Raw genomic sequence first — 20,130 nt, 5'->3', positions numbered from 1 at the left:
TTATAACTTAAGAAAACAAAATATTTGATGCAACAAATGCCGTGCTTTGAACAACAAGACGGATTAGAAATTTCTGGATATTTGTATATTCAGTTAGGTTCCATTTTGCACAATGGCTCCCACCTTATAATCACACTTGGAACTGCTAATGGTGTCATAAGTTTCATCAGCTTTGCCCTGAGAAAACCTGCTCAGACCCAGGCAGGCCACAGGGAAGTGGACAGGGCAGGGCAGGAAGCCTGCATGTGTTCTGGATTTGAATTTTCCTGCTCAGCCAAACGCACAACTCTCTGTGGGTAAACTTCAGGTTCAGGGATCCATTCACAGCCACAGCAACAACGACTGGATTCAAACCTAGACCCACCATTCCAGACACTACCCCATGCTATTACCAGAAAGCCATGAAATGCATTTATGACACAGCAGGCAATCAACAGAAAAGAACTACCTTCATACCCAGACAGGTGGCAAGGAGGAAGGCCAACACCACACAGAACTCGCCAGGATGAGAATCTGTGGATTCTCAACAGGTGATGCAAAGCCTCACTCCACTCCAGGACACGTGGGACTTTTTCTGCACTAAAGCTGGTTGAAAGCAGCCAACTGTCCTAACCACTGAATTCTCTCAAACACATTTTTTTTAGTTAGCAGGTTGGTGATGCTAGGATGGAAGTAGACTGGTGTCCATATTTATACCAAGTGTCTGACCCATCACAGTGACTTCTCACTCACGCACAGCTGTCCTGGGTGTGGTTTGCTCTTGTGGAACAGAAAAGGAAGATAGCATTGACCACAAGCTGACTTATTTGTCAACAAAAAAGGAAGAAAAGGCAAATAAAACCAAAAGGGGGGCTTCCCAGGGGTTACGCATCTGCCTGTCAACGCAGGGGACACAGGTTTGATCCTTGGTCTGGAAACTAAGATCCCACATGTGGTGGAGCAACTGAGCCCATGTGCCACAACTACTGAGCCTGCGCTCTGGAGTCCTTGAGCCGCAACTACTGAGGCCTGAGTGCTCCAGATCCCTGCTCTGCAACAAGAAAATCCCTGCAACGAGAAGCCCACACATTGCAACTAGAGAGTAGCCCCCACCTGCCTCAACTACCCACATGACAAAGAGCTAGTACAGCCAAAAATTAATTAATTAATTAATTTAAGAAAAACCAAAGGGAAGAAGTAAAACATGAGCAAGATCAAATCCTCAGTAGCACTATCTAGTGTATGTGGATAAGGTCATAGATATGGTTAAACCATGTGAAAGTTTCAACAAATGCACATACATTTTCATTTTCATCTGCTCCCTATCCCAAGAACGGAAGGGAGATTTGACCGACAGCCTGCTCTCATTCAACAGACCCCCAAGAGTTCTGATTGCCAGGTGTTCCTATTACAGAGGGTGAAGACTTGAGCTCCCTGATAAGGGAAGCCACAAGAGTATCACATACATAAATATCCTTTCTAGGTACATCTCCCTATGCCCCAAATTAAGCTAAGGTCACACACATTCAGATTCTTTCAGAAGTACTTGTCTCATTCTTATGCAGCAGTCAAGATGGAGCTCTTGTCCCAGACGCTCCTCTTATGGGTTTGTCAGAGGACTTCTCATGGCTTTTCCCACCCAAGTGAACGTTCAGAAACACCCGAGTCAGATGAGCTCGACATAAAATGCCTACATGGGTCAGTAAGTGGCTAGAACTTACACAGACCCTCCACCTAGGATGGCAAAGATAATAATTAATTCTAACCAAACATAAATATAATTCAGAATAGCTTTTCTCAAAAGATATTATAAGTGTTGCTGCTGCTGCTGCTGCTAAGTCGCTTCAGTCGTGTCCAACTCTGTGCGACCCCATAGACGGCAGCCCACCAGGCTTTATAAGTGTAACCTGGTACTAAAAAAAAAACCCTCAAAATATAAATGTAAAGTAGCCATTTGTCTGACACAACGGTGTAACAATCTGAAAGGGAAACTGAAGCTTATTTAGCCTATCTGGGACTGGGTACCCTAGGGCCAGGGTAAAATGTAACTGTCTTTGCAAACAGTTTCCCTGGAAAGGAAGCCTGACAGGACTTCAATCCCAGCTCCGCATAAAAGGCCTGCGTGGGTCAGTGAGTGGCTAGAACTTACACAGACCCTCCACCTTTGATGGCAAAGATAATAAGTATTTTCAACCAAGCACAAAAGTAATTCAGAATAGTTTTTCTCAGCAGATATTAGAAATGTAGAACACCAATACCACTTAAAGGAAAAAAGATGCATTAGAAGAAGCATGTTTCCTGGGACACTAGATGAAGGGTGCTAAATGAAATTCTTTAGGTATTTACATTAAGAATGAAGTAAATGTTTTGGTATTTTATTGCCTCCATGGTTATTTTTTAAATAATAGTGATAGCTAAAACTTACTGTGGTCACTCATCAACTAATTTAAACCATGGACAACCCAAAGACCTCCTAGTCACACTGGGAGCACTGGGCCCATGGAGCTTCAGGCCACACTACCACAAGTGGCAACTGGTACCTGGCAAGACGAACCACAGGAGGCTGGGGGACTGGGTCCTGACAGCTCTGGGTCTCTGCAATGGTCAGCAGTCCCTCGGGCACTGACAGCAACCTTTTATAGGTTACACAAAGACCAAGGACATGCCAGGAAAGCCCAAATCTCATGCCACACCAACTCCACCAATGTCCCCCCTCTGAGCTTTATCTTCAAAAACCAATGTGGGACTTTCCTGCTGGTCCAGTAGCTAAGACTCCATGCTCCCAGTGCAGGGGGCCCTGGTTCGATCCCTGGTCAGGGGATCGCGTACCACAACAAGGAGTCTGCATGCTGCAGCTAAAGATCAAAGATCCTGCCTGTTACAACTAAGACTTGGCACAGGAAAACAAACAAGTACACAAAGATAAATATTAAAGGAAAAAAAAAAAATTTGCCAATTTCATAGGTTAAAAAAAGGTACCTCGCTAGGTTTTAAGTTACCTTCCTTTTTCTTTTCTTTAAATCAAAGTAAACAACATACTTTTATGTTACTGACTATCTGTTTCCTCTGTGAATCCCATGTTTATATTCTTTTTAATTTGTAGGAAGCTGGGTGTTTTGGCGGGGGGGAGGAGAGGCTTCTTTGGGGGCTAATTCTGGGGTGGGGTATTTTGGGGAGGCATACTCTTATATAACAGTCCCCATTACCTGTCCACACCATCTTTAAAAAAAAAAAGCCATTGCTTTTCCATTGGGGAAATGAGGTCACTTATTGTGTAATCTTCCACGTTCAAGATTATTTCCCAGTACCATGGGGAATATGGTGGAAATGCCTGAGGGAATCAAACAGGAAAGGGCACACCCAGCCAGGGGCAGTTCAGGCCTCCCTCCTCTCTGCTGTACAACTCAGTGTCTTACGGAAGAGCAGTTACAAATGCTTCTACAGTCAATCTGCAGAAGCTGGTACAAACAGTGGCACTTCACTTAAACTGTACAGTAATCTCCCAGCCAAATGGCCTGCTGACCCAGACACATGTCTGAAACTCTGGGATCTTTACAGCCCCAGGATCATTCCAAGCAAATACTGGATGCTTTCTGTCACACTTAGAACTCAAGACTCCACACCAACCAGCCTTCATCTCACTTGACATGGCAGCCACACTGGCTTCCCCTTCCTCCACCCTGCATTCTCATCCAGCTTTCTCCCCACTGTCATGGCTCAAATCCTGCCTCACTGGAAGCACGCTCATCCAGGCCCACTCATCTGGTACTTGCTTCACATGCTCATCACTTGGGTGCTGCCTACTACCATGCTCACTGATAGATAGCAAGTGCTCAAGTGTTGCTTGGCTAAATGAACTGATGATTTCTTTCCCTCAAGACCATCTTGAGAGCACCATGTAGACCCAGGAATTCCACCCTAAGTCCAAACCAAAGGTAAACCAAATCTTAACTGACTTACTGCCCCTACTTAGCTTCTAAACTAGGAAAGGAATCCTCTGTCCTCTGCATGGCCTCAAAAGTGCACACACACAACTTATTCAACCAGAATCCTCACCCTGAAATAATGAACACTGTCCTTCTTACCAAGAAAGGGGTGCCCATAATCAGGGTTGATCCCAGGTCCTACTCTGCCTGGCTTATGACCCCGAACCTCTGGTACAAGTTCCTATCCCCTTTTCCTTCTGTCCTTCCTCTCAGTTTTAACATGTCTACCTATTGTGTGTTGTTCACTCAGGCATGTCTGATTCTTTGTGACCTCATGGACTGTAGTCCGCTAGGCTCCTCTGTCCATGGAATTCTCCAGACAAGAATACTGGAGTGGGTTGCCATTCCCTTCTCCAGGGGATCTTCCCAACGCAGGGACTGAACCTGAGTCTTCCACACTGCAGGCAGATTCTTCACTGTCTCAGCCACGTCTACTTCTTATTTGTTATAATAAATGGAAAAACAGATTCAAAGAAATGAAAACATTCCTAAGCCACATAACTTGATCCAATCCCAGCAATCTTTCAATTCCAGATTGTGGACGTGCTCTGCCTTTTCTACCGCAATTCACACCATGAGAGGGTGAGACGCCCACGCTACTCCCACATATGGAGACCTTACAGAGGCACTTCCAGAAAAACGCAATAAGAATGCCCTCAGTTGGGGAAACAGACAGTTAAGTGCTACAGAGCTTAGAGGTAAGAGAGACAGCTAAGACTGAGAAAAAGCTCCAGGAAAGGCAACTGATCAGAACCTTTGGGAACAGGCCAGAGTTGAGTATGCACAAAAAAAAGGGGAGTCACTCTCAATCTTATTCACTCAAGTTCAACTCATTTCCTAACAGGGCAGTTTGCCAAATTAAGTAGGTAACTCACATTACCTCTGCAACCCCAACCATAGGAACAGGATCAACACTGGACCTCCCCAGACCAGGGCCTTTCCTTGCTCACCATGCTTGTCATCTGCACAGGACTCTGAGCCACAAGGAGTGGCTCTGTGTTTTATTTCTACCTGTATTTCAGAGTCTAGAAAGAATTTGCTCTTGTTGCCTAGTCACTCAGTTGTGTCTGACTCTTTTGCAATCCCATGGATTGCAGCCTACCATGCTACTCTGTCCATGGGACTTTCCAGGGAAGAATCTGGGAGTGGGCTGCCATTTCTTCTCCAGGGGATTTTCCCAACCCAGGGATCAAACCTGCATCTCCTGCACGCAGGCAGATTCTTTACCATTGTATACTATAGATACTTTGGTCTTGATGACGTGAGTCAATTTTTAAAAGAAAACTTATAGTTCCTTAGAGAGCGAAAGGGCTCCTGAGGCATATATCAGCTGTTCTCAAACGTCCTGCGCTAAAGAGTCACATGGTCTCGTTTACACATGCAGATTTCTAAGCCCCAACATAGCAATTCTTATTCGGTAGGTCTTCAATGTTACCTTCCTAGAAGGTTAATTTAAAAGTTTGAATAATAAATTACAACGTTTTGCTTTATTTTTATAATTTTAGGACTGCACATACAGCAAGTAAACATTTGGGCACTTTATGCTTCTCTGTTTCACAACAGCATACATCCCTGGATGGCAGCAAACTCCTCAGGAACTGCCCATTTGGGGACTTAGTGGTGACTAAGTGGTGACTTAGTGACCTCCCTGCTGGGGAGGTCAGCAGACTTAGTGCCCATTTTACAGATGGAGAGAAAGAGTGCAAAAGAGGAAAAATCTCTGGCTTCAGGTGGCACACCCATAAGAACTTGCAGGAAGACTGGAAATTGTGTCTCAATTTTTTTTCAGCAGAAACTGACATAGCAATAACTAGCCTTGGGCATCTACTGTGAATCAGAGTTCAAACCGAGGAAAAGAGATGCAGATGCAGAGAGAAAGACTGTTCCTTTCCTTTCTTCTTTCTCTTTTTGAACCAGGTTTCTTAGAAACATAAGGTTATGTAAGGGGAGGAAGAGGACTATGGATTTCAAGACTTTCTCCATCAGATTCTAACAAATATTTGAAAATTCATTTATTCAGGGACACATATTACTTAAAATATTCCTCTCTATAGGGAGAATTTCAGCCTGGGTCTGGCAGCTTTCTACAATTTTGGTTAGGTGAACAGTGTTATGTCAAGAATAGTCCTATGATCTGGGGAGTTGGGATTCAAGTTATTGAATTCAGAACAAAAGGAAATTCTGATTCCCCTTCAACCCAGCAGCCAAGAGACTGAAAACCATAGAAGTCTAATTTAAAATGCTTTCTGAGGGTGGGAGTAGGGAAATCACAGCCCAAAGAGAGTCAGGTAGAACTTGATCAGATAACTTTACCATATTTGGTGGTCACACAAACTAATTTCCCTAAAATTATACCCAAAAAAGAGGGGAACCCAAGAATTTGGGCTGGCATAGTACACACTTTCAACCTTAGAAGGCCATAGGAAATGTCTAATCTTTTCTCTTGGTCTGAGGAATCCCAGTCAAGCAAAGAGTAACTGTCACCTACCTACAACAAACAGCATCTTTGAACACAACCATCAGTGCCATGGGCCGGCCAGCCAACCAGCCAGAAGGCAGCTTCTCTGGGGACTACAAGCTACTTAAGTAGCCTAAGGCAGCTGCTACACTTTCAGGAAGCACCAGCTACTCCATACACCACTCACTTTGCAGCTCCTCCACTGCCTTCATCATTGTCTGAAGATGATGACGTAGAAGAACCAGGAAAGTATGCTGAGTCCACGTGATTGGGACTGCCGCTTGGAGCTGGGTTGATTGGGGAGGACCGTTCATACAGTGGGGTATGTTTTCCTTCATGAGGAATGTTACTGTAGTTCTGCTCAGTCAGATTCTTTCCGCTGGTTTCCAAGGTGAGAGCCGGCTCAGCGAGGTTGTACGGGTGTGGACCCTGGCCCGGAGCACCTGGGCTGGGCACCTGGGGGGCCTTAAACAGAGCATACAAATCACGTGTGCACACATACTGCATGGCCCAGAACACATTAGCATAACCCGGTCTTGGCTAAATTTTAATTCAACAAACTCTGGCACCTGCTTCACATATTATGAGTGTTAAGAAATTATCTTAGCATTCATTAAGATTTGATTCATATGTAGCTTTCAAGGCAGCTGTCCCCCACGCCAAGGCTGAGCAGACCAGCTGCAGATGGACAGGAAAGGCCTTACCACAGGCTTTGCTTGCAGAGAGGTCTGTGGAATGTTGAGCATCTGGGGGGGGACATACGGTGGCACTATCCCAGGCATTCCAAATGGATTTGGTCTGGCTGTTTCATCAATACGGAAAGAAAACAATAAACAACTGTGAGCAGGACATTCCCCAAGACACAGCACAGCTAACACACATTGCCATCTGACTTACACCTCCAGGTGCAAGCACGTCACTGGCCCCGCTTCCCGGAAACCTTTAGAAATTCATGCTTAATATTAAAAAATATTTAATCTTATGATGATCAATTTCATACACTAGAGCTAGATTTCTAACTTTCAAGAATTTTCAATTACTATCTGACTGTTTCTGTTTAGGTTCATTTCCTTGAATGCCTGGTTTGTCTCTGTCTGTAACCTAACAGATGTTCTCATTCTCTGCTCATTGCTGACAAAGCTGGAAGCCCTGTAGTACTCTAGGTTCAAAAGGAATAAAAGGACACAGCACTTCCCCTACCGTGAGGCAATAGAATTCTTCAATTTAAACTAAAATTAAGTTTTAAGCCACTAGCACACTTTTAAGTATAAAAAGTGAAATGTGGTAGTTGCTATATATATTCCTGTTATTGTTTTTTTTTCATTGTTAAGGAAACCATGATCAAGTTACACATGCATTACACAGGCAGTGCAGAGTCAGTAACTTGGGATTTTGTGCTTCCTTAGATGACTTTATAAACCTGGTGTTTATTCTTCATTATCCTCATTCTAACTTAAAAAATTGAAGCACAGAATGGAAAACATGTAGAGAACTAGCCTCAAACACAGCGTTAGGCAGGATTGGGTCCCCTATCAGCTTAAAGACATGACATAAAGCAATCAACGCAGTCCAAGGTCCAGAAAACCTCAGGTCCACAACATTCGGTCTCCTGGCAGATCTGAGGAGAGGAGGGGCCAGCATGAGCAAGGCCGGCAGGCCAATGGCCTGAGCGTGCAGTGACAGGGGATTAGTGTGGCCCTTGTGCTGAATACACTTCAATATATCATGGTTTACTGATGTGATAAAAATGAGGAGACTCCTCAGGGTTTAGTGGGGTGCCTGACAAGATAGCCTATGAGGGAAAGCACAGATACTACAAGACCCGAGGGTGGCATCAGGACTCAGACTGCATTAGACACAGAAAACACACCCTGAGAGAACACATGATAGACACTACTGAAACCCCCACGGCCACACAATCTCATTAGGTTTCATTTACAAACAGAACAAGACCAACTCTAGAGTTACCACAACGCAAATGCCACTTGGCAAAGGAAGAGTGCTTTTTTTACCTCAAAATCCAAGTGACACCAGGTGAAAAACAACCCACCCACAAATCACAATTTGTCAAGAAAAATAAACACACATTTAATTAATAAAAAAATAACTTGCTGTGCAGTGGCTAAGTCACGTCTGACTCTTTATGACCCCATGAACTACAGCACACAGGCTTCCCTGTCCTTCACTATCTTCTGGAGTCTGCCCAAACTCATGTCCATTGAGTCAGTGATGCCATCCAACCATCTCATCCTCTGCCACCCCCTTCTCCTCCTGCCCTCAGTCTTTCCCAGCATCAGGGTCTTTTCCAATGAGTTGGCTCTTCACATCAGGTGACCAAAATATTGGAGCTTCAGCTTCAGCATGAGTCCTTTCAATGAATATTCAGGGTTAATTTCCTTTAGGATTTACTGGTTTGATTTCCTTGCTGTCCAAGGGACTCTTGAGAGTCTTCTCCAGCACCACAGTTCAAAAGCATCAATTTTGGGCACCTAGCCTTCCTCATGGTCCAACTCTCACATCCATACATGACTACTGGAAAAACCATAGCTTTGACTAGACAGATCTTTGTTGGTAAAGTAATGTCTCTCCTCTTTAATAAGCTGTCTAGGTTTGTCATAGTTTTCCTTCCGAGGAGCAAGTGTCTTTTAATTTCACGGCTGCAGTCACCATCCGCAGTGATTTTGGAGCCCAAGAAAATAAAATCTGTCACTGTTTCCATTTTTTCCCCATCTATTTGCCATGACGTGATGGGACCAGATGCCATGATCTTAGTTTTTTGAATGCAGAGTTTTAAGCTAGTTTTTTTCCCTCTCTTCTTTCATCTTCATCAAGAGGTTCTTGAGTTCCTCTTCGCTTTCTGCCATTAAAGTGGTATCACCTGCATATCTGAGATTGTTGATATTTCTCCCAATGATCCTGATTCCACCTTGTGATTCATCCAGCCTGGCATTTCACATGATGTACTCTGTATAGAAGTCAAATAAGCAGGGTGACAATAAATGCCTCCATGTACTCCTTTCCCAATTTTGAACCAATCCATTGTTCCAGGTAAAGTTCTAACTGTTGCTTCTTTACGTGCATTCAGGTTTCCCAGGAGACAGGTAAGGTGGTCTGGTATTCCCATCTCTCTAAGAGTTTTCCACATTTTGTTGTGATCCACACAGGCAAAGGTTTTGGCATAATCAATGAAGCAGAAGTAGATGTTTTTCTAGAATCCTCTAGCTTTTTCTATGATACAATGGATGTTAGCAATTTGATCCCTGGTTCTTCTGCCTTTTCTAAATCCCCCTTACACGTATGGAAGTTCTCGGTTCACGTACTGCTGAAGCCTAGCTTAAAGGATTCTGAGCATTACCTTGCTAGCATGTGAAATGAGCACAATTGTACAGTAGTTTGAGCATTCTTTGGCATTGCCATTCTTTGGGATTGGAATGAAAACTGACCTTTTCTAGTACTGTGGCCACTGCTGAGTTTTCCAAATTTGCTGGCATATTGAGTGCAGCAGTTTACCAGCATCATCTTTTAGGATTTGAAATAGGTCAACTGGAAATCCATCACCTCTACTAGCTTTGTTTGTAGTAATGCTTCCTAAGCCCACTTGACTTCACACTCCAGGATGTCTGGCTCTAGAGTAGTGACCACACCATCACTGCTATCTGGGTCATTAGGACCTTTTAAATACAGTTCTATGTATTCCTTCCATCCTTTTTCATCTCATCTCCTTCGGTTAGGTCCTTGTAGTTTCTGCCCTTTATTGTGCCTATCTTTGCATGAAATTTTCCCTTGGTATCTCTAATTTTCTTGTAGAAATCTCTAGTCTTTTCCCATTCTATTGTTTCCCTCTATTTCTTTGTATTGTTCACTGAAGAAGGCTTTCTTATCTCTCCATGCTATTCTCTGGAACTCTGCATTCAGTTGGGTATATCTTTCCCTTTCTCCCTTTGCCTTCCTTTTTCTTTGGGATGGTTTTGGTCACTCCTCCTGTACAATGTTAACCTCCATCCATAGTTTTTCAGGCACACTGTCTATCAGATCTAATCCTTTGAATCTATTTGTCATTTACACTGTATAATCATAAGGGATCTGTTTTAGGTCATACCTGAATGGCCTAGTGGTTCTTCCCTACTTTCTTCAATCTAAGGCTGAATTTTGCAAAAAAAAGAGCTGATGATCTGAGCCACAGTCAGCTCCAGGTCTTGTTTTTGACTGTATAGAGTTTGTCCATCTTTGGCTGCAAACAATATAATCAATCTGATTTCAGTACTGACCATCTGGTAATGTACATGTGATAGCCACCCGCCCGCCCCCCCCAAATAATAACATGCCCCAAATGCACCCTCTCGTTCACTGAAAGAACACTGGGAGCACTGAGGCCTGGGCCATTGCTCACTTCTTACTACCCTAGAGAGTCAGGAGCCTCAGAAGTCATGATCTGTTGGAAGATCCCATCTCCTAGTTCCTGGAGCTCAAGTTGGAAATGCCACAATTCTCTGATCCCAGCTCGCACGGACAGAAACGGTGGCCCAGCTTCCACCTTTTGCTGAACAGAGACAGCTGCAGGACAAACAGCTGGGAATTGTGACATTGGTACATGCGCATATGGGCCTGTTGGCCCATCTACACACATGTCCACATGCTCACATACAGGCAAATGTTCACCTCACACACTCACATGAACACATACATTCACCACACATACATGCACATTTTCGTGCACTCGCACACACAAGGAGACACTCATGATCAAACAGTTAAGTCCACAAGTTAACAAACCTCCATGTATGAGATACATGATGCTCTAACTGTTAAAGTCCCTTAACTGGTGATCATGAATTTTAGCCAGATTTTGGGTGAGAGTATTAGGAAATTCACTCAAGCTCTAATACTATAAGTTAAACCACTGTAAAAAGTCTAGTTTACAATCCCTTATAGCTGACCTGCCATACTTAACTTCCAAGTAATAAGAATGGGAGACTGGACCCTTCAATTATGCAGCATTTTACAAGTGAAGATGAACACTTATGTTTCACTCTATTTTTGACCATCATATGCTACAAACTTCCTGAAAGCACACACCTTCCCTAAAAAAAATGAAAGAGAGAAAGAAACCCTCCAATATAAACATACACAATTATAACTTAAAAGCAAAGATTCCCAAGGAGAGAATATTTTCTAAAGTCATATTTCAATCACTGACCTAAAACAAACTTTGGAGAACCCACAGAACTAGTTACTCTTCTGTCATAACCTAGTCTATTAAGTGAATTAATTTGTCTACATTTCTCTGATGGCTGCAGAAATGCCTGATACGCAAGGGCCTGCCTCTGCGTATTGCATGCCTTCGTGTAAATCAGTTCTTGTTCTCAATGCCCTCATGCAGCTAAGCAGAATCATTGTCTGTCTTCTGTGTGACAAGGCGTCTTTCTCAAAATTGACACCAGTGCACAGAGCAGAGATTAACATCACCAGTTCTCATTCTCCTCCTTTCACAAATACTTACTAAAAGAGGTAGACTTTTGTTCAAGTATGCAGAATGCAGACAGATGAAAGGAGAAAAAAGTGTTCAATTACTACATGAAAAATATTTTAATTAAAAAAAATGTAAATATCAATACAGTATACTAATGCATATATATGGAATTTAGAAAGATGGTAACGATAACCCTGAATGCGAGACAGCAAAAGAGACACAGATGTACAGAACAGTCTTTTGGACTCTGTGGGAGAGGGAGGGGGGGATGATTTGGGAGAATGGCATTGAAACATGTATAATATCATATAAGAAATGAATTGCCAGTCCAGGTTTGATGCAGGATACAGGATGCTTGGGGCTGGTGCACTGGGATGACCTAGAGGGATGCTATGGGGAGGGAGGTGGGAAGGGGGTTCAGGATTGGGAACACATGTACACCCATGGCGGATTCATGTTGATGTATGGCAAAACCAATACAATATTGTAAAAAAAAAAAAAGTAAATATTAAATACTTGAGAATAAGAGAAAGAAAGCATGCATTACAGCCCTTTCAATCATTCTGAGTTAGCTTAGAACTCTCATACATAGGATACGTTGTGTAGTATCCACTCTCTTGAATTACTCACTGTGCCTGTATGAAGCTAACCAGTTTTTCTCTAGATTAAAGTAAGATTTATTCATCTATTACTAGGCATGTTACTGTGACGATGTTACATTAAATAAACAACAGCAACAAAGTAATATTCTAAAAATATTTGAGATGGGTGCTGATACATGATTTTCAAGTGATACACAAAAAACATAGCTTTGAAAAATTAAAGATGAAATAAATCAGTATATTCCCTACCACCAACTAGCTTTCAGTGCCTGTAAAAAACAATGTGAAATTTTCAAACTATGGTAACCATTTTGACACATTTATTCAATACCAACATTCTACAGAAGTTAAGGCACAAAGTTACACGCAGGAGAATTTTACATAATTTGTTTTCATCCTTGGGCTTCCCTGGTGGCTCAGACAGTAAAAATCCACCTGCAATGCAAGAGACCTGGGTTCAATCCCTGTGGTTTGGGAAGATCCCCTGGAGAAGGAAATGATAACAAATTTCTTCTGTCCCTGAGTTTAAACAACATGTGCATGGACCTCAAAGGATACATCATGATTTAAATTCACTTGTTACCCGAGTCTTACAGAGCAGTGACAAGTTTATCCCAAATTTTACTCAAATCTATTAAATTCCAGGAGTTTTACCTGGAGAATCCCATGGACAAGAGGAGTCTGATGGGCTACAGTCCATGGGGTCACAAAGAGTCAAACATGACTGAGCAACTAACACCACTCCCAAATGAATGACTTCTGAAGGCAAGTTCGGGAAAGGGACAGTGGGAACCAATAAGACACTGGTATGGCCTATGAAGCCTGGTAGTTCTGGCTGGATTGAAGACCAGGCTTGAGGGCTCAGCCAAGGGAGTCATGGGGCTTTTTGGGAAGGGGGAGACAGAAATCATCCCGGGCTTTTAGAAGACTGAACTTAGTTTCCACTCAGTACCAACTCCCAAGAGCTCAGAGCTGGGGCAGCTGATGCCAGCCTAGAGCATCAGCTGGCAAGACCACACAGTTAAAGTCAGAGGTCACCGTTCAGGAGAGAAGCCCCCACAGTGGAAGATTAAGTATGGGGCCAAGAAAAGTAAGATCATGAATAAAGAAATAGGTACCTGAAAGAATTATAAGCAATGAAAAACAACCTGGGGAAGCACATTTCAGGTCAACATAAATATAAAGATCTTTCTGAGAACGAGAGCAGTTCATCAGTGACGACACTGCTTTGAGTGCTTAACTGCTGTAACAATATTCCATGGTCGGGAGGTAGCCTGGTGCTTATACAGAATTCCTGGCTATCCAAATTTCTTCTGTCCCTAAGTTTAAATAGTATGTGCATGGACCTCAAAGGATACAGCATGATTCAAATTCATGTGTTACCTCAGTCTTACAGAGCAGTGACAAGTTTATCCCAAATTTTACTCAAATCTATTAAATTCCTGGGTTCACTTAATCAGGTTTGAATCATAAGCACTAAACAGCAAAATCTCATCTAGCCACCTACACAGTTTATGGTAAATCAAGACAAAGCAGTTTCTGTCCATCTGTGAATTCTAAAAAGCACAACCTCAAAGAAAAGTCTCAAGGCCTTTATTCGGAAGTCACTGATAAACTGCACTGGCCGCCCCCTTCTGTCACTGAATACTGAGAAGCTATCCACAGACCTAATGACAAGCTGTGTCCACCTCAGGAAGACACCTGTGCAGTCTTTTAAACCAGACAACAACTAAAAGGAGACATATTTTCAGTTCTTCCAAAATGACTGATTTTCAGGGTTTTTTTTTTTTTAATGACCTCTCAATAAACCACAAGATCAGCCAGCCTATAGCACTTCATACCACATCAACTGAAATAAACTCACTAAGAACTGAATGAAAGGTCACAGGAATGAACTGAGAGACTCCCATGACCTGCATGAGAATTAACGAGAAAGGAGGAAAAAGAATGAATGGACTTTCTATTTAACATGATAGCATGTTAGCTGTCTCTCTGGCAGCATCTAGTCTGTCAGACCCCTGGGGGCTTGACATCAATGCCATTTGCATTAGCTTTAACAAGATACAAATTGAGAAAGATGAGCATGCACACATCTCAAAAAAAAGAAGGGCAAATACAGAATGGCAGATACAATAGAGCATTTAATTAACAATCAAAACACTATGATTTATTATTCCATATATGAGGTAAAGAAATATAAAAAGCTTAAGAGGGGGACAGACATAACTTTTAGAAAAGCCTAATGTATTTCTTTGAAGACATCTGTTCCACCTGATTAGTGGGTACCCTAATGCTCATGATACTATACTATCCTCTGTATTTTTTAGTTACATTTAAAGCTTTCCATGGTAAGAAAATTTAAGCAAAAATACTGGAAAAAGTGTGTTTAGTAAACAAAGTTTTAAAGAATGAATATTATATAACTTTGTAAAGAATGCCAAATTTCAGGAGCTTATTATTGAAGTATAGCAACAGTATAATGTCAAATACTTGGTGACAATAAAAAGAATTTTTTTAATGATCACTGTAACAGTTAAAAAAAAAAAACCCTTAATATTCTAGAATATGACCACATGACATGGTTAAGTATATTACATACAGCACATCCCTACTGTGAAACATTAGACAAGCTTTAAAAATACTAAGGCAGGAAAAAAAAAACCTACTACGAAAGCAAACCTTTGTGAAGTCACAACCAAGTCCCAAAGGTACACTGTTGGTGGGAACAAGGCAAATTGCCTTATATGGATCCTGTGGCCTGGCTATAGCCAGCGCTTGCAGCAGGAGGCCCTGCCTAGTGAGCCTGGGTGCATGGGCAATGGCAGCAGGTGGATGAGGTCCTGAGGGCAATGTTACCTGGCATGCAGTGGCAGTGGCAGCTGAGGAGCTCAACAGAGCCACAGGAGCAATGCCATCACCCTCTATTCTGGTCAGGTCACACTATGCACTCTGTACAGCTACTGTGTCCTGCAGTGGACCTGAACGGGTGACCCTGAGACCTGAAGACCTAAGAGACTCTTCTCATCAGCCAAGGAAGCCCAGCAGGCACCATATCTTTCTTCACAGACTGTCTTCATGTTCAGGGGGGACATCTCCTGACCATTCCCTCCCATGCTGAGAGTGCACGTTGTCGGGGAGGTAGAGCTATATTTTCAAAAAGATTGTCAACACAACCTAGAAAGCCCGGCAACAAACAACAGAACAGTTTGCTGAGCACCGTGCAGACTGTGCATCCACAGGAAGCCACCTTCTCAAGGCATCAGAAAGTGATGCCTTCCGGCAAAGTCATGGTCCAGAATGACAGCCCACTGAATGGTTCTTATTTTTCCCTTACACTGAACTTGTACCTTTCTGAGCCCCAGTCCCAAGAGCTGGGGTCCAGGAGCACCAACTACAGTGTCTAGTTATTCCTGTTAAGACAGGAGGCATTTATGTTCTTCTGTAGATGGGTTACCAGTGGTTGGAACTGAAGTTTGCCATTCAGCATTTTGTAAGTCAGGATATTCTGGCCCAGTCTGGAAGAATGTGGCCAACCTTGAGGGCATGTCAGGACACAGGCTGGTGCAGGCCCCTGACCTGGGCAAGCCTGTCCAGATAAAATGCCCATGGGGCCTCTCTACCAGCACCTACAAAGTTTCTATAGCCAGAGGTCCTTTCTTTGGGGACACTATAGAATGTGTTCTTTGCTCTAGTGATGACAGCTCCTATTTCAATATGGTTCTCTTTGCACAATTCTCTATTATTTGCACATGCACTGCTGCCCTGATGGATCCCTTGGTCTCCACCAGACGCCCACATCTGTGCTCCAAGGGACCCAGGGCCACAATCCCCTCCCAACTTCCATCTCCCTTCACAGCCCCCCTCTCAGATTTCATCATCCACCTAAAAGTTTAAGTATGTTCAAACCTCCCTCCCATTTCAAGTCCTTTATGGAAACAATTCAGGTAGATTTGGGGGACTGGTGCTGGCCACCTACCCTACCCTCTTCCATATTTTACAGTATAGAAGAAGGTGCAAAGCTAAAACACTGTTTTTCCTAGGATCCCTCACACCTTGCTGAGAACCAGGCAGCTACATGTACCTGCACAGGGTCTGGGAGCTCTGAGTGCCACAGGTACCTCCTCCTCCCCTCTTCTGACAACTGTTCTTGCCGCAGCTCCTCTGGCTGTTGCACTGCTCTCCCTGTGTCCCCAGCTCCACCCCCTGTCCCTGACCTGAGGCACACTATCTCAAGACCTCCCTACAGAGTACCCTCCACAAAAAACTTCCCCAAGGAATCCCACCCATTTCCATGGCTCTAATTAGTACTCAGGGCACAGACACAATAAAGAAAAGCAAAGAGACCATTAATACAAAATTCACAGTGCTGGAGTACAGGGGAATGTGTCCAGGGAGAGACAAGGATAGGACTCTGATACTAGTAATACTCCACTGATGTCTGTTTTATTTACTGTACAAATATATTGTGCGTATGATAGTTTCAAAATAATTTTAAGTTTTTACGGTAAAAAAGCCTTCAATGAGTTTTCATGGTCCAAAGAGTAAGTCTCAAGTCTAAGGTCCTACATGGCCACTGCACTCCTGCCCGACAAGCACCACCACTGCTCCTCCCCTTGCTTTCCTGTGTTCCAACTACATTGTTTCTTCTACATCCTGGCCTCCACCTCAGAACCTTTACACATTCTGTCTCCTCTGTATATATTCTCCCTCTCTATTGTAATTTTGCTAAATTCCTACTTTACACGCAAACCTCACCTCAACATTAATTTAATTGAACAGAACCAAACACTGGTTAAATCAAGTATTGTTTTAACCAGGTTGGTATTCCTTGACTGTCTTGTTATATTCCTGTATGACTCCTCCTCTCAGCCATCTAAAAGGGCAACAATGACATATGTCCTGTCTACTACCTTGTTCAACACTCAGAACAGTGCCTGGTAGGAAGTCAACATATCAAGGAGCTCATCTACTCTTTTTTAAAAAATTAATAGACTATTTTTTGAGGAATTATACTTTATAGAAAACAAAGCAGAAAGTACACACCTTGCATTACTATGGTACATTTGTTACAACTCATGATCCAATATTGATGCAGCATACCAGGCCTCCCTGTCCATCACCAGCTTCTGGAGTTTACCCAAACTCATGTCCATTGAGTCAGTGATGCCATCCAACCATGTCATCCTCTGTCGTCCCCTTCTCCTCTCACCTTCAATCTTTCCCAGCATCAGGGTCTTTTCCAGTGAGTCAGCTCTTCATATCAGGTGGCCAAAGTATTGGAGTTTCAGCTTCAGCATCAGTCCTTCCAATGAATATTCAGGACTGATTTCCTTTAGGACGGACTGGTTGGATCTCCCTGCTGTCCAAGGGACTCTCTGAGAGACTTGTCTTCTTGAGACTCTTGTCTTCTCCAACACCAACAGTTCAAAAGCATCAACTCTTGGGCGCTCAGCTTTCTTTATAGTCCAACTCTCACATCCATACATGACTACTGGGAAAACCATAGCCTTGATTAGACAGACCTTTGTTGGCAAAGTAATGTCTCTGCTTTTTATTTACTTATTTATTTTTTAACTGTTGAACTTAAATTCTCCTTAATGTGCCTTTTTTTAAATATAAATTTATTTATTTTAATTGGAGGCTAATTACTTTACAATATTGTATTGGTTTTGCTTTTTAATATGCTGTCTAGGTTGGTCATAACTTTTCTTCCAAAGAGTAAGCGTCTTTTAATTTCATGGCTTCAGTCACCATCTGCAGTGATTTCGGAGCCCAAGAAAATAAAGCCTGCCACTGTTTCCCCATCTATCTGCCATGAAGTGATGGGACCAGATGCAATGATCTTCGTTTTCTGAATGTTGAGCTTTAAGCCAACTTTTTCATTCTCCTCTTTCACTTTCACCAAGAGGCTCTTTAGTTCTTCTTTGCTTTTCTGCCATAAGGGTGGTGTCATCTGCATATCTGAGGTTATTGATATTTCTCCTGGCCATCCTGATTCCAGCTTGTGCTTCATTCAGCCCAGCGTTTCTCATGATGTACTCTGCATATAAGTTAAATAAGCAGGGTGACAATATATAGCCTTGACATACTCCTTTTCCTATTTGGAACCAGTCTGTTGTTCCATGTCCAGTTCTAACTGTTGCTTCCTGCCCTGCATACAGACTTCTTAAGAGGCAGGTCAGGTGGTATGGTCTTCCTAATTCTTGAAGAATTTTCCAGTTTGTTGTGATCCACACAGTCAAAGGCTTTGGCATAGTCAATAAAGCAGAAATAGATGTTTTTCTGGAACTCTTGAGCTTTTTAGATGATCCAACGGATGTTGGCAATTTGATCTTTGGTTCCTCTGCCTTTTCTAAATCCAGCTTGAACATCTGGAAGTTCACGGTTCATGTACTGTTGAAGCCTGGCTTGGATACATTACTATTAACTAAATTCTATAGTTTACATTAGGATTTCCTGTTTGTGGTGTGCATTCTGTAAGTCTGGACAAATGTACAATGACATAAACCCAGCATTACATTTTCACTGCTCTAAAAGCTCCATGCTTTGCCTATCCACTCCTCTCTCATCCTCCAACCCTGGAACCCCTGACTATCTTACTGTGTCCATAGCTTTGTCTTTCCCAGAACGTCACAGTTGGAATCAAACAGTATATAGCCTTTCAGATTAGCTTCTTTCAATGTATATTTAAGGTTTTTCCATGTCTTTTCGTGGCTAAGTAGCCAATCTCTTTTCAGCACTAGGTAACAGTCCATTGTCTGGATGTGGCAATTTACTTATCCATTCACCTAGTTAAAGATATCCTAATTACTTCCATGTCTTGGCAACTATGAATAAAGCTGCTATAAACATTCACGTGCAGGTTTCTGTGTGAACATCAGTATTCAACTCCTTTGGGTAAAATCCACGCAGCAGGATTACTGGATCTTATGGTAAGAGTATGTTCAGGTTTGTAAGAAACTGCAACCATGTCTTCAGAGTGGCTGTACCTTCGTATTGTATTCCTACCAGCAAGGAGTGAGGATTTCTGTGTCCCACGTCCTCACCAGCATTTGGTGGTGACAGTGTGTGGACTGTGGCTACTCTAGTAGTGTGCAGTGGCACTCATCTGTTTTTCACTAGGAAGGCCATGAGGACACACTGCACACTTTTGCTGACGCAGCGGGCCTCTGTGTCATTTGCATGGCTTTTAACAAATAGACAAGGATTGGCTGATGCCTACAGAATCCATATGCACGTACCTGAGGTGGCTTCTAATATCTCTGTGTTATTTGTTATTCTTAAATTCTGCCAATGATTCTGGAGCACAGCTAAGGTTTAAGAACTACTTGTTCAATCAGGGAGCCAAACACTACTGACAACTCAATTTTGACATATGTTATTTGTGCTTACATGTAGACTGAGGGTTCTCTGGCGATGGTGGGCGTTAAATACAATGATGGAAAGAGAAAAAGTATACTCATCTCTAGATCCCCAATTCCCAACACAGTGTTTCTGATACAGTAAATGATTTAAAATTAATATTAATCTCACCTGTAACTTACTTTAAAAATCTACCTGGTAGATATAATTCATAAATATATATAATAAATACAGATGGGTATTATATATATCCATTATTGTATATATCCATAA

The 20,130-nt window shown here is 42.6% G+C and overlaps 1 protein-coding gene across 1 annotated transcript in view; it reads right to left on the bottom strand.

The window, feature by feature from the left end:
* Nucleotides 1-20,130, bottom strand: part of LOC113897554 (constitutive coactivator of PPAR-gamma-like protein 1) — a 115,773-nt gene that overhangs the window by 45,487 nt on the left and 50,156 nt on the right. The window contains exons 6-7 of the mRNA XM_027550337.1: nucleotides 7,128-7,225; nucleotides 6,611-6,888 (exon numbers count right to left, since the gene is read on the bottom strand). Of these exons, the coding sequence (XP_027406138.1) occupies nucleotides 6,611-6,888; nucleotides 7,128-7,225 (376 nt within the window). The remainder of the gene's footprint in view (nucleotides 1-6,610; nucleotides 6,889-7,127; nucleotides 7,226-20,130) is intronic.

Source organism: Bos indicus x Bos taurus, chromosome 8, assembly GCF_003369695.1.
Source record: "Bos indicus x Bos taurus breed Angus x Brahman F1 hybrid chromosome 8, Bos_hybrid_MaternalHap_v2.0, whole genome shotgun sequence".
Lineage (NCBI taxonomy): Eukaryota > Metazoa > Chordata > Mammalia > Artiodactyla > Bovidae > Bos > Bos indicus x Bos taurus.
The sequence above is the reverse complement of the archived record's forward strand: the minus strand, read 5'-3'. Positions and strand labels throughout refer to the sequence as shown.